This window comes from Diprion similis, chromosome 1 (assembly GCF_021155765.1).
Source record: "Diprion similis isolate iyDipSimi1 chromosome 1, iyDipSimi1.1, whole genome shotgun sequence".
NCBI classification, from domain to species: domain Eukaryota; kingdom Metazoa; phylum Arthropoda; class Insecta; order Hymenoptera; family Diprionidae; genus Diprion; species Diprion similis.
This window is the reverse complement of record NC_060105.1, coordinates 1,614,916-1,630,914: the sequence shown is the minus strand read 5'-3', so window position 1 is coordinate 1,630,914 and position 15,999 is coordinate 1,614,916. Positions and strand designations below refer to the sequence as shown.

The window sequence follows — 15,999 nt, the reverse complement described above, 5'->3', positions numbered from 1 at the left end:
TTACCTAGGCATATAGATAGTATGGCACACAAGTTCCACGTGACTGTAATTATTGCATGAATATTCAAAACAATACGCACGCTATATTAAAATTAAGAAAATTAAGTAAAGAAAAAAAATTATATTATTAGAGACTAAATACACATATGTATACAACACAACATTTGTAATTATATATGAATTGCCATGCTAAATTAGAATTATAAATCTATATCAACGACTTGAACCGAAACTGTTATAACATATTATACAAATTATAGCCATGCTAAGGGTGACATCGAATAATGTGTAACGAAAGAAGGATAAAATAATAACAATAATAAGCTGTAAAGAGCCACAACAATGAGAAACAATGCGAGCATTAGGACTTAACTCTGCCGCCCACTATGTTATCAGCTCTGCCTTTTGGACGTCTTTTCTTTACCCATTATCTTCATAAGCTCCAAATCGAGACAAATAGATATTCACTTTCATTAAATTTTTTCAAATCTTCAACCAACAGCTTTACGATTGAAATATCTATAAAGACTTGATACTCCGTTCAATGCTTAAGATTACAATGAAATTACTGAATCCCGACTACAAACATTACAAAATGCGATAGCCACGCGTGTCTCCAATTTTGCATCGCCTACGCAAGGAGAAAAGCTGAGTAACTCAGGTTGAAAAATTTGGATATAGTGCGAATAAAGGCAAGTTTGAAAGCTGATGAACAAAGTAAGTGCTAGTTAGTCCATAGGTTTAAGTCGGGACTGACCACTGTTTAAGAAGAAGTGTTGCAGTAGAAGGGAGGCGATAGGCTTGACTAGAGATTAACATAAGTGGGTTCCTGCTGAGGCGAGGAGGCATTGGAGGCGGTATTAGTGTTTGAAGGGGCGGAAGATACCCCGACTGTACCACCGCCGCCTCCAGCCCCGACCCCGGCCCCTGCGCTACTTCCCACACCATGATGTATTATGCTCGCGTGGATGCCCATCCCTGCTCCATGCTCCACTGGGCTGCCAAAACCAACCACCAGCCATTAAAGGGGCGCTCGTTCAACATCTTAATCCCACGTGTTAAACTTCATACCATTTTCATCACGCATACACATGTACTAAATTTATCCAAATGTTCGTCGGATACACTGAATCACATTTTTGTTTTCATGTTTGCTTTTTTCAAACAGTCTATCAACGAACACAGGTAAATTATTTCACTAATCAGAAAATATGTCTCCCAAGTATCTATTTACAGACGTTCTTTTTGCCTGCTTTCAAAATCAAAGCTCATAGTGTATTCAGCTTACAATGTTGATGTATCGTAAAAGTACCACTTCTCGATACCTAAGAACGTCTGACATACCTTATAATTATCTAATTGCCAGCAAGGAGTTTTCAATGATTTTGTTTAATTAAGGCTAATTAATCATTCGTGTACAATGAAAAACGATAAAATGGTGGAGAAGTTCAAACTGAAACATTGCAATTTTACAAGTACATTGAAATTCATTGCATAAACTGTTTATTTCTACAGTAATGATGCGTCAAAATTTTTCTCACTTCACGTACAGCATATACAAGGGGGAACGTTTATCCAAGTACAAAAAATAAAATCAATACAGATGTTCGCTAGTTCAAAGGATGTTGAAAAATTATAAAACTACGTGCAGATTTTGTTAATCGAGTATCACATGAATTATCACAATTTTGTTGTGTTTGGAAAAGATTCGTTGTCACCATAAATGCAATAATGGGATTGATTTCGCCCCTTTAATGAGGTTCCATGACATTCACAAACCCAGTCGTAGGAGTTAGGGGCATTTATCGGGATATTCTATAGTACAGAAGTTAGTGGAGCTAGACAGGTGGTATGATCGCAATACTACTGTGTGTGGATTCTAGAAGAGTTATTTACAAGCAGCATAGGTACTATATCATAAATAGTCCATTACTGGATAAAAAATGCATTCGTACGTTGGAAGACACATTTTCTGACAATATTTTCATTACCACTTTATTTTCTGTTCGTAAGTATTAAAATTATTCGTATAAGTATGGAGTATACGAAATGCAAAGGCTATAAATTGTAGTTTTCGTGATAGTAACATGGAAAGGGTCAAGGAAAAATGTTATTTCTGTCAAACGTAATTATATTGCAATCATATTGTCACCTTACGATAAAAACCTGTTTCTTTGTTAGACTCGTTAAATAATTACGATGTTTCACAGTCGAGTATTTACAGTTATACAGAGAGACTATATGGTGAATTACGTGGTACAAATATTTCAAAATGACCATCGACAGTAGGTGCAACAAGATAATTTCAAGGTGCTCGCAGTTAGAAGCTTTCCAAAAAAGTCAAATGTTAACTATACAAGTTACAACATTCCAAAAGCTCTCCTTTACCCTTTTCCATTAAATTATATTCATATATACACACATGAATCAACTAACGAGTGTAGTCAAGGCTGAAATTCAGTGAAGAATCATCATCATCATCATCACCATCATCTTTAGCTTTAGAAACCGTAAACACCACGCACCTATATTAGTAGTATGACTAAGTATAATAAAGTAATAGTACGAAAGACATACCTGCAAGGTTTACACCATTGACTTTGTTGGTCTAGTCCGTACCTGGCACGACATTTCTTCATGTTATTACCTGAGGATTAATAAATAAGACATTAGCACAAGGTCTAGAAATTATAGCAATTAAACAACAGGCATATTTACTAAATTTACTATCAAGAAAAAAAAAACATAATTAGGAACTTTTGCAGTGATATTGTGGCCTGATCGATAGAAACAAAAACAGGTGAAAGAAGCTCTGAAGAATTTTTATGCACATTGGTCTTGGATGGACAGACTACCGATTGCTAAATGTGCAAAAATAACATGTTATATTGAAAATGTAACGTTGGCTCTCCAAAATAAAACTAAATTGTGATGTCATCTTATAGTGCATATGATACTTCAGTAGAGTAAAAAAACCTGTGTACATTGTGTATTTCCATCCAAAAGTTTGTCTATTTCTAATTACATCTTTGTTATGAGTGTTTTATCATTTAAACGTTTTGCGAATCAAGTGCAACTTTTTTGTATTGATAAAATGGAATAAAAGTGAATAAAGTTGGTTTCAATTCTATAATATTCATTGATTTCGCTGAGTGGAAAAAATTGAGAAAAACTGATTTTGTTAAAATGTTATTATACTTTGCTTGGAATAATGAATAATTGGAAAATTTTAAAACTACCTGCAATTATTGTCTCAGTGAATTGAATGACAAGAAATTTGAAAATAAATGAAATGCAGTATTGAAAATTTGGGCAACTCGGACTTGGCAACATAAATTGATACGTTGCAATAAAATTATTTTGTTGCAAGCTCTACGATCAGGTACGTTAAAAGAATTCTGAGGCAAGCGATAATAATATATGATAAGTACGTCATGCAGTACTTTTAAGAGCATAAAAAGACAAGATAACTACGTTTTCTTTTTTGGCAAGTGCGTCACAAGCTTTAGGCATTAAACTGAATAAATATACAAATATATATATATATGTGTATATATACATATGTGTATATCTATATATATATATATGCATATATATAAGCTTGTAGGCGTTTAAAACGAATTAAAATGGGTTTTAGGTACTTGGATATGTAATTAGAAATAATAACAAAAAATTAAGGATCAGGCAACATTGAAACGATCAAAGGAAAAAAAAATGTATAATTGAAATTGAACAGGAGAAAAATGACTTGTGAGAAAAATTAAACATTTAGGATTGTCTGATTGCGGAGTATAAGGTCCCTGTAAAAATGCAAGATGGCCAGCGTCCCCAAAGTTGTATACGTAATCAACATATGTATATATATATCCATATTATATATATCCATGTATACGCATATATCCATGAATTCATACAATATATAAAAATATTTTATGTATATAAATTGACATACATATATATATATATTTATATATACATAAATGTGTGCATATGTATTTGTTGATATACGTATACACATACATACGTATACATTATGTGATATATGATATTGTCCCAAAACCCCGAAATGGGGGAAACATGCAACATAATGTAGTATGATAGTAATAATAATAATAATGATAATAATAATAATATAGTATGTAATAATATATGTAATAATGGGGGGATTGTAAGAATGTGTGGAGTGAGGCATGTGGGTACCTCCAGGATCACTGTTTGTGTCTTGTTTGCGCTTCCTCTTCTTAGTTCGGTTGGTATTTGCGCGGGAAGACCAGTCAGGGTAAAGCTGCATGTGCAACTGTCTCTCCCGTCGTGCCAACTCATAATACTTGGCCTGTTCCTCTCGCCCTAGCGCGTGCCACTACCGAGAGAGAACCAAACACTTTTGTAATATTGTACAAGAACCGTGGCTAAACAATTATGTAGGTAATGTCATCAAGGAAATATCTATGCTACTGCCGCCACCCTGTATGTTGTTGTTGTTGCAATTTACTCAAGTTAGAGATCATGTAGGACAGAATCATCTATATTCAATATTTCAGTAACATTGGGGTCCCTACTTTCCGTTTAAAGTGCTAGAAGAACAGCCTAGTTGCCCCCCTCGGTTGCACCGCTTTAGTTTATCATCTGATCGGTACCTATAATTACAGGGTGTCTGATAGGGGTTTCGAACAGGTTTAAAAGAATTCATAACTTATCAGCAAATCTCATTACTAACGTCTCACTGGTCATTTTGTTGCAAACAAAGTTAACTGTGGATATTCCATTCTTACGTCAAGGAAAAATTGAGAGAGGAAAATTCTTTCAATAACATTGGTCAAGGAAATTCAACGACGATGAAGATACCTCTGAAAAGTAACAAGGACAGATCAGAGGTGGAAAGTAGATTGTGAGAAAAGATATTACAATTATTATCATTGAAGCGAATAAAAACAGAGAGAAATGAAACACGAATAATTTAACAAATATGTACACATTCATCAGGAACAAAAAATGCAGATCCAAAATACTTCTCACTGTGTAACATGTAATGCGCAATTACACCACGTGTTACAGGTATGATGTGAATTTATAATTTGTACTAGAGTTTTAATCCACAGAAAACATATTTGACCAATAACGTAGCCGGTAAGATAATGAAATATAAAACAAAATATGAAACAAGAAAAAAAAAAAACAAAAAAAACAACAGTGATTAAATTGATGAGGAGTGAATTCGACGCTACACCCTTTACTAGACCTACCTACCAGACATCCTGTACAGACTTTGAGACGAATACCGCTTTAGGGAGTTGGCCAGATAATGCATATTCGCAAAGTCCGTTTCTGCTGCCACATTCCACAATCCCCACAGACAATCCAAAAATAGCAATTTGCTCAGAGAATTATACAGAATTATTAAAATAAATGAAAAAACAAAAAAACGCACAAAGACTTTGATCGTTTCAATCAATCAACCAATAGGTAGTATTAATTATTATAATGATTAATAGGGCCTGCTGTTCTAGCACTGGAAAGTGGTACCTCCGGTGGGATCTGCGGAGCGCTCTTTCTTCCTCTTCTTCTTCTTGCTTCCATATCCGTAGTTATCCCTCGCGCTCCAGCCAGGGTAGCGCTGTTGGTGAAGATGGCGCTCCTGTCTGGCAGCCTCATAATACCTCGCCTGCTCCTCCCGACTTAGCGAGTGCCACTGCGTATCATATCCCCTTTTTGTTATCTTCTCTACTCCATTTTTTTTATTCTAATGTTTCGTTTCTGCTGCTTTATTTATTTATTTATTTTTTTTTTTTTTTGTCATAAACTCTCTAGTACCATTTTCTGTTCACGTACGCCATCAAAACACAAAATAATATTTCCCTCCCACCCAGGCTTTTCGTCGTACGTGTACGTGATACGTAATATTCATTCCATAGATCCCACCTACAATGCTCTATATATTATTGATTCAATGAAAATAGTATTTAGTAGTATATAGTTTACCAAATGTGTACGGGTATACAAAATACAAAAATGAAAAAAAAAATATCAAGTGTTACGATAGATGAAGAAAGAGGCATGCAAACCTGGAGTAAATATATATATATATACAACTATGTTACTGTTATTCGTGTGGTTTATTGTATCGAGATTTTGCAATCGATGTCCAATTATTTTTGCTTGTTAGCTGGTAATTTTTAGTTGTTGGCGAAAAAAGAACTATTTCTAATACGGTGCAACAAAATCTCGACTCTCAATACCGATTGACTGTCTTGTGGTATCCGAACGCACATCGTGAGGTCTGAGGAATAAACTAACAGATCTGAGTATTGAAGCGGTCTTTACAGTTACCTCAAATCTCTGATGTGAATTCGGTTGGCTGATTTATCAACCAAAAAAAACCATCATCGTTAATCATTACTCACTCGTCTTCCCAATATTTGATTAATAGCAGCGCTCTCCTTTAACGTACACTCGGCTACAACCTTCGCCCTCATCTCCTTCATGTAGAGCATGAATGCGTTGAGTGGTTTTTTTATATGAGGTTTCTTTTTATCTGATGGTTAGATGAAACAAAGATAAATTTTTTTATGATCATAATTCAATTGATTACATACACTTTATTGAAGGAAGTGTGATGCGACATAGAAATTTCATTGCAGATTATCTCACCTTGATTATTTTGCTGACCCGTATCTTGATTTTTTGTGTTATCTGATGCTAACGATGTTGAATTTTTCTGATCTATCGTAGACCTAGAATCAAAAAAGAAACGAAAAATAACTAAAATGAAAGTGCTAAAACAAAATATGAACACAATATTTGGCACAATGTACGATACACAGTATCCAAGCACTCAAAATTTACCGTTTAAAATAGCTTTGTTTGTTAGTATCGCTTAACAAAGTGTCGTTTTTCATAGACTGTGACGACGATACGACTGTGGAATTCTGCGTGCTATGCAATTGGTCAGTTATACTAGGTACAGGATTATCAAAGAATGGTTGCGGCATCGACAATGGATTTCTGATAAAATTCTGAGGTCCGGCGGTATTCCAGCTCATGTGTTGCCACATTCTATGCCTCGCTTCGACCATAGCCAGTAGCTGCATAAAATTAGGCTGGGTATTAAAGGAAGACGGAGGTGCAACGTTTCTTGGTAAAGTCATATTTGACATTTGAACTAGACTGCTCATGTACAGCGCCGTTAACACTTTATGATCGGTTGTCGGTGAGTTGATGTTCGCTGACTTTACCGCCTCTTGAAATATTCTCATGTTGTCATCGTCGAGTTGCTCTTCGTCACCCTCGGGTTCAGCCTCCTCGACTTCCTCCTCCTTAGCCGCAGTTCTTACTTCTTCGTCGATGACTTTCTCCCTTGTCTTGACACTGTTGTAATTGTTGTTTTTAATGAAGGAAGATTCGTCGACCCCCTCATACGCTCCACTATCCTTCTTTATCACTAAATTTAATGGCTCTAAACATTCGGGCTCCATATCGCCATATGCAAAATTATAAATTACGTATGTGTGTATTTCCTTTTTATTCTCATTTATGCAGGTATATATTATCGACAGGGTCTGACAGACTCGTTATTTATTTCTCACTCCATTAACGATATTTTCATTTCGTTGTGGGTCTTCTTCTATTTATTCCCTCTTCGTGTCTGTTGATATTCACGTTTCAAGATCGACGTTGAAAAGCGTAGCAATGCAATGTGAAACCACGCTACACCTAAATATCCATTTACATAGCACCCCCGGTATTATTGTATCCATATACTATATTTTAAGCGTGTATAATAATCACCCCCTTTTCAATATTGCTGCTGGTAATAACTCTCTACTACCTCCTCTTCATCCCCCCCTTCGCCTCGTCAATGACCGCGAACGTACGATTGATTATTTGCTGTATACGAGGACCGTCGTCTCGTTGCACACGGCACACGGTCGTCATTGCAATTCATGGAGCTCTCTCTCTCTCTCTCTCTCTCAATCTCTCTCTTTCCCTACGACTACATTGTTGTAGTGGTGTATAGTACCCTATCAATGTATAATTCGCGCAAGGGGGTGAAAATGGCATTTTTTTTTGGCGGGACGCGGGCGGCGCTACAGTCGCCCGACGCAAAACAACCACTACCGTCACCATCCACCACCCTTCTTCTTCTTCAAGCGCCGACGCGCGAATTTACCCGACGACTGCGACGACAACGACGGAGACTCATTATTTATTACATTCTCATCTCGGATCAAAAATCACCCCACCCTTTCTCTCCGTTAACTCAATTCCGATCCTAATACACCCTACTTTCCCGTATCGCGAGAACCAAAACGACGACGACGACGACGACGATGACGATGACGACAACGGTTCACGATTTACAAAACCCGATTGTTGTTGTTATTATTATCCCATTCGTTATTGTTATTATTTCATATTGTTATTTTTATCATTATCGATAACTATTCAGCCGGCGGGGATTTTATGATGATCCCGTTGAAATTTATAAGAGTTTATCGATCGGCACACCCGCCGCAAGTTTAACCGTACTTCGGGACATGAAGAGAGCTGTTGCAAAGAGGCAATAGTTGCAATCAAGCAAAAACTTCTGTACTCTCCCTGGTTGTCGACCTTAGTTTAGAGGTCCACTGCCCCCCCCCCCCCCCCCCCAGATCCGCTTCCTTATCTTTCTCTGTTTCCCTACAGAGGATTCTTTACTCTCCCCGTTTTTCGACCTTTATTTAGAGGTACCTAAGTTTGTTTTTTTTTCTATTCCCTCATCAAATCCTCTCCCCTATTTGTCTCTATTTTTTTTTTTTTTTTCGGAGGACCACATAACCGGCGCGGGACGTACAACGGAATGCAGCGTCAGGTTATATCGGCGAGACCCGCAAGTAAAATTATGCTGGGGAAACCAGGTACTAATGTAAATTAGAAATCTGTTAAGAGGGTAGTAATGATCAATAAACGCGAACCCCCCCAAAGTCGTCTATTTCAGCGCAGACGCCCTGTGTGTCCTATAGAAAGGTACATACGTAGGTACGTACGTACGTACGTACGTACGTAGATACATACATCCACAAACGAATACATACGCCGCAGTGGCAACAGTAGCAGCAGCAGCAGCAGCAGCAGCACTACCCCCCTGATGCCCATTCCGCGGATGTGTCTCTTTCCTTTCCTACCTACGACCCCCTCTCTATCAGTCTATCTGTCCATCTGTCTCTGTGTGTTGTCTTTGTGTGCCTGTATAGTCCTATATGGATATTCCGAGGACACCACCCCACCCTGAGCTCGTTTAATGTCGCCCCGTCTCTCTTTCTCCGTAACGTGCGCGCGTTACTCAACTCTGAAAACCGTTCAGCGTTAACGCGGTGTGGCGGTGGCGACGTCACGACGAACCTCTGTCTATGCCAGGCTGACGGAGGAGGGGTGGGCTTCGAATGATATAAGGGTAGTTTTGCGGGAGGTGCTACCCCCGGCGGATACCAACGAAACTATTTTACCCAATGCAGCACGGCCGCTACAACACGAACCACCACCGTATCTCTCCCCCGATAAATGCCTTACGAGCTTCCTTATCATTCGTTGATTCCACCCTGTCATTCAAGGATATCCGTCTTCACGCGATTATCGAAAGAGACAGGATGTTGGTGGTAATATTTTTTATCGACTATTGAACACCATACCTCTAAGGTATAGCCTTTCGAATAGATATCCAATTTTCTCACAATCGGTAATAAATAATATTTATTTATTCGTTACTGCAGAGACTATGTTGATGTGGATGAAAGAGCACTTCATCTACCACCAGTATATCATCGAACCTTTACCGCGCGATATATTTTATTTAATGTTTATTTGTGACCATTGCGGCGCAGCAGATGCAGAACAATTATCGGTAAATCGTTTGGCGAAAGAAGAAAGAAAAAACCCGACTAAACCTCACCTGTGATTGTGATCCAAGGTAGAATGGTCCGGCTTCGGGGCAGAAGAGACCAGCGGATGCGAGGCCAACGCGTGTGCGTGCGGACTGAGTCCAGGATGCGGAGGCATGAGGCCAGTTGGTGAAAATCTGTACAGCTCGCTGAAAAATTCACACGGTTTATGTTATATACTTGCAAGTTGACTAATCGAATCTAATAAACATCCAAAGATTTTACAGCAATCTGCAATATGATTTCTGCGAAGGTAATATTTCGGTGAAATGAACTAGTCACCGGTGTTATAAGAGCATAATGAAAAAAAGTGTGAAGAAATTCAGAAACTTGATCGGACATAATTTTCGCCCCTCTCTAAACTTCTCTTAGTCTTTCAATACGAACCTTGGTAAGCTTGAACTGGTGATCGGTAATCCCGTTGGATAGGGACTCCGAAATCCAGCGCTGGCAGGAGATATGGGATACATGCTCGGGGTGTGCCTGTAAAATGAATTATTTTTTATTTCTATTTAGAATCGAGCAATGAAAAGCACGGGGGCAAACACATAGCGTATACAGAGTTAAAAACACGAAGAAAACGAGGAATCAAAATTCGTACCGTAGAAAATTAGAACGCGTGAGTGAGGGGAAAAAGGACGAAGGTAAGAGGAAAAAGGAAAAGAAAACGGAAAGAGAGCGTAATCGGGCGTGGAAAATCTCAATTTGGGGCGGGTCGGCCAGAAGGCAAATAACGAGCAGGGAAAAACCGGAGGCGATCTAAGAGAGGCTGAGGACTGGCGAAGGGGGCCGGAGACGAGTGAACGAGGGTGTATTTGACCTAATAGACCGGAACCAAGAGGATGACCACCATCGCCACGACCGTCAGCCGCCCCAACCGACGTCGACCCTTCTTCGCGCCACTTGGGCTCAGATTTTCTTGAGAAACAAGACTAGAATCCGTACAACAACGATCCCATGGGAATACCACTTGGACGAATTAACCTCACGCTATATAGAATAGACGGGACGGCTACACGTGTCTGCTGTTGTACGCCAAAGACGGTAGTTGCGATGAACGAAAACCGCCTACGGCGCACGAGGGTTCGTCAAAAATGGAAACTCACTTAAGCACTGCTTAAATCTCGGTATCCATATTTAAATATTCATCACACGCGTGAGAATTCGGAGGAAGTATGCGATCACAAAGATTCGCGATCCGAAGATACAGGATTTGAAAAACTTGTATAATTAAAAATAGATGAAAACAAAAGCAGGTTGTAATGAAACGCTGTTAATATTAAAGGAGCAATGTAAAACAACATAACTATATAGGAGTTATATGATAATTGGTTACTTCTTTGGGTGCTATAATTAGGTTTCATATGGAAAATTGTCGCGATCTACTTTTTTCGAAAGAAAAAACTATGTATCAACATGTTTTTTTCTGGCTCGCAATTTCGAATTTTTCCAAAAATTTTGACCGATTTAAATAAAACCGCTAGAACAAATTGTTTAATAATTATCGCTGATCAGACAGCGCGTTCGAAGTATACAGCTAGAAACCGCGAGAATCCCTATTATTTTTCGGATGAGTAACATCTAGTTTGTGAAAAACATTGAAACAACGGGAGGCAAGGAAACGGCACGCGACTAAGTGTCACCCAAAGAACTGTTACATGATGAAATATAACGTCGAGGTTCATTCGGGTTTAGCCAAACTTAAAGAAGCAACACAAAAAGGGATGCTTGTGGTAAATGAACTACTGTACTCACCAGGATGCGGCGACTTGCGTCATTTCCGGACTGAGCATCGGGTATGAGTATTGGCCAGTCGGAAAGGGGTATATCGGCGCCCTCGCCAGACCTGAAACATGAATCAAAAGATTTTTCTATCGCTCGACGATTTCCGTACGATAATAAGTACAATAAAAAATTACAATATGAAAAAAAGTTATACGAGAGGCAAGAGTTAGTAGTGTAGTAATCAGGGTAAAACGTGGATCGTGGATGTTGAGGCGGTGTTCTTTTTGATCAAGCTAATGTCCAACGTGTCACCAGGAGTGCTTTTTCCGATAATACATGACTGAGATAGAAAAACGCGGACGGAGGCATCGAAGGATACTAGAAACAGGGTTAGGTACAGAAGAACGGATGTGATTCGACCTGCCCGAATAGAAATTTCCATCAGGCTTATACCATGATCAGGTACACATCGGGCTACCTGATCAGGGCCTGACTAGAAATACTACGTGCCGTTCTATAATGCTCTGATCATGGTTTGTTCATGGACGATGGTCAGACCCTGATCAGGCGTTGATCAAAATTGGATCAGGGTCTCATCGGGTGTACATCAGGGCAGGTTGAGGCACTAACTGATCAGACTCGGAGAACGATTGTTCAGATTTATTCATGTTTGAAATAACGTCACAAATTATTGTTTAGTTTTATTAATGATGCCTACATGTAGCCTACATGAGCATCTAGAAAAATGATAAACTGCGAAATGACATTTCGTACGATTTTACAAGAAGGTCAAGGGTCGGATCAGGTGCACCGTAGTAGAGTTTTCCTGACCTGAGCCTGCTCAGAACCAGATCAGAAATGGCCTGATCAAATTTCTACTCGGGTGCAGTCCTGATCGCTACCAATTGCCCAATAATTGTCAATTAATTGCGCAGTACCTTCAGGATCAGTGGGTACGTAGTATGTCCACCATGTATACAGTATACGTTGTAGAGCAAAGGGTGTGGCAAGCTGCGGGGCTTGGTCAACGATCTAAGCTTGACTTTAATGTTTGCTCGTCGAGTACACGTGTATTTTTATACACCTATGTACATACATACAATGCGCAACTAAATTCGAGTAACGTACACGTTTTATATTACACAAACGGACACGTAACATAGTAAATAAAGGTACGCGTACGTCGTGACTCGACATTTTTTTCTGCTTTCTTTTTTTTCCTTTCAAATCTCGTTTTGTCAAAATACGACGCGAGGGGCGGCAGAGCTGTTTAATATCGTGAATGAATTCCGAAATATGTACCCGGAGGGTCGGACCGCGAAACGTTTATTATAATCTGACGGTAATTTATTTGGAGTTGTAATCAGGCTGGTTTACTGGCACCGTTGGTGTTGCCGCGGCATCTTCTTCAGCACGTGCGTGAAAATGCACCGCAGCACGCGATACGCCGAGTCAGCGTCGCCTGCGCTCTGGAAGGCGTTCGTCCATCCGTCCGTTCGTTCATTCGTCTCAGGATTTCCGACTGCTCGTTAGCGAGGCACCAGACACACAGAAAATTGGAAAAAGACCGAGCGAGCGAGCGAACGAACGACTGGAGCCGGCTGAGACCGTAATTACGTCGTTGCCGTTGCGGTCCGAAAAAAAGGAAACAATAAACCCCACGCCTGCCTGCACGACGTCGGTTTTAGTCAAGACCGTGTATTTATTTATTTTTCATTCCGTTCCTTTTTTCCTTTCTCTTCTTCCTCCGTCCAATTGAGTGCGGAAAACGTTTATTATCTAACCACGCGATGATTGAGATCTATCCCGACGTGTAATCCGACATTCTATACTAACGAAAGGTGAATAAATAGATGAAAACCTAGGGGGATGAATTACAGAAGGGCAAACCTAAAGATAAATCAATTTTTCAAAGTGGGCACGTCGGAAATTTTTTAATCCCAGGAAAAACGAATCTTCTCAATAGATTACAATTCGTTACCGTACCGAAAACTGTTTGCAACAAAACAAAATCCTCAGATATTAGGTATAAAGCGAGAGAAAGAAACGAGGAGGCAAATAAATAAATAAAAAAAATTTTAAAAAAATAAAAAAAAAAAACGGGGAATGGAACCAACATCACAGACCACGCGATCGAGAGGGGCGCGTGCCTTTCGCAAGAAGAACAGCGACGCGCGATTGTAGGGCTCGAATGTATAAAGTAAGTGTGAAGGGGACGCGGATCGCCCGAAACGACTGACGATGCTAATAAGGCTCAGCAGGTTCTAAACGAACGATCCGGGGCGACCGATACGGCCACGACGCGGTTCTCCGTAATTATCGACGTCGCGACGTAACGAGGCGTCTCTTTCTGACGGAGCGACGGACGGACGGACTTACGGACGGACCGACAACGGGGGCGGCGAGCTTTTAGTTCCCGATTTTGTAACTGTAAACCGCCCCTCAATACCCGCGGCTCCCCACTCGGCCAACACACGAGCACGTGTTTCGTACGTGCGTGTTTAGTTTGAACGCGGAATAAAATACTCAGCTCGACACACGTCCACGTATGCACCACCTACGGGGTTTTAATGGCAGACTCCGGTGAACAGGACTCTCTCTCTCTCTCTCTCTCTCGCTCTCTCTACTCCAATTTTCCACCCCTATAAAATTGCGACGTAGTGAATATAATTTTACCCGGTTTACGTACAGGTATATTAATTCCGCCGCTCGGTCGACTGCACACGATTTATCTCTGCAGGATGCGGAGCATTTCCGTTTCTCATATTAGGCTTATTTCCTGAGAATCATGCCGCAAGGGTAAATATTTTTTCTCACTTGTCTCTCGATTGCAAATTTTCACCAATCGGTCATTGACATCGATTATATCAACCCAGAATACAGACAATGAGAGAGGTATACTATTTCCGTTTTCAAATCAGGGTGTAATGCATCCGAAGGGGTGCATGTACAGTCCCCGACGGTCTAGATATACCTATAAGGGACTTCGGGTGGTTGTTCGTGAATAAAAGAGTAATTTTCCGGGTGGTGAGACGTCGATAATGGGGTTGCAGACTGCCGAGTCGACTGGAAAATGATTAAGCACACATGACGGAGCTCGCGGACTCGCCAGGATATTGCTGTACGGCCCCCTTTCCACCCCCTCGCCATCCCGCCCCCGATTTCCACTTTCCGCTGGTTCACTCCCCTCCCCCTTCCCCCGCCTTCATTCTCCTCGAGTTGCTTCGCCGCGGATAACTGCGACTAGGCCCAATTCCAATCTCAGAGCGAGCCTCGAGCTCCCCGCAGAATCAATCCTATCTTCCAACCGTACCCTCGATCCTAACCCGATCAACGATCGCCCTAACCGCTCTATTCACTCCCGCTGCGAACTACTCAGGACCTATATATCCGTGCAAAGAAATTAACGAGCACGTTGCGTTAACCGCAATACTCTCGCAGCATATTTATTGCAGGGGAAACCGTTTTGCAAAGGCTGTTCGAATCTTGCGAATTTTCTCCTATATTCCATTTAGTTTTTCTTTGAATTCTACCGATTTCATATCTCATGTGAATGTCATCATCGAAGAACGGAGGTACACGGAATGCAGGGGTAAAGCTAGACAGCTAAAATCCCGCATGGTCTAGTTCAAGCAGTGCAAGCTGGTACTGGATAGCGTTTCGACCTGCAAGGTGGTACGAGCTACGCATTAAACCCTGGGTTAAAACCGCCAGAGTCACCCTCGAAAACCGATTCATTAATCAGTCACCACGGTTAGCAACAAAGCGACCCGCGATGTCGTCACCTTATAGAGCCGTATCTAACACGAAAGCACAGCGATTGGAGCATCAGATGAGGATAGAAATGAGCTCTGTTCCTCTATAAGTATACCTCTTGTTATCGTTCCTCGCAATTTGATTGACGATGGATACAGAAATACTAACCCTGCACATCTGGTTCGTGTAATGGGTCAGACCATAGTGTAAGGAAACAAGGTGTGCTCTAAACGGAGATCCGCAGTAGCAAAGTCACGTGATAGCCCCCCACATGACGTCACGAGAATTAAAGTTAAATACAAGTGACGTTATGTGAAGCACACATTCCCAATGGCCGAAGCAATAATGGATGCGCAAGAACACACCTTGTTTCCTTACACCATGGGTCAAACCATTAACTACTACTACTACTACTACTACTACTACTACTACTAGCGCTGAAAGAAATTTTCCATGAGAAAGAAGCTTCCTGATTATCTGACCCCGGATTCACTCACAATCAGACAAGATAAAGATGGGGAAAAATATAATTCTTGCTTGACGCCGGTGATCGGGTTATCCGCGCCGACGGCTGTGGGAAGGGGATGAATCCGAGCGCGGGGCA

The 15,999-nt window shown here is 40.5% G+C and overlaps 1 protein-coding gene across 6 annotated transcripts in view; it reads right to left on the bottom strand.

Annotated features, from left to right (window-relative positions):
• The window catches only part of LOC124413574 (protein pangolin, isoforms A/H/I/S), a 123,545-nt gene that overhangs the window by 3,434 nt on the left and 104,112 nt on the right, over nt 1–15,999 (bottom strand). For 3 of the 6 annotated variants that reach the window (XM_046894307.1, XM_046894378.1, XM_046894659.1), the window contains 7 exons: nt 11,670–11,760; nt 10,302–10,397; nt 9,926–10,063; nt 6,649–6,731; nt 6,402–6,532; nt 5,524–5,689; nt 2,578–2,647 (listed from right to left, as the gene is read on the bottom strand). In XM_046894307.1, coding sequence (XP_046750263.1) covers nt 2,578–2,647; nt 5,524–5,689; nt 6,402–6,532; nt 6,649–6,731; nt 9,926–10,063; nt 10,302–10,397; nt 11,670–11,760 — 775 coding nt within the window. Of the gene's footprint in view, nt 1–2,577; nt 2,648–5,523; nt 5,690–6,401; nt 6,533–6,648; nt 6,732–6,843; nt 7,542–7,583; nt 7,985–9,925; nt 10,064–10,301; nt 10,398–11,669; nt 11,761–15,999 lie in introns of those variants that run through there. The other 3 variants (XM_046894525.1, XM_046894604.1, XM_046894465.1) reach the window with 3 other exon arrangements.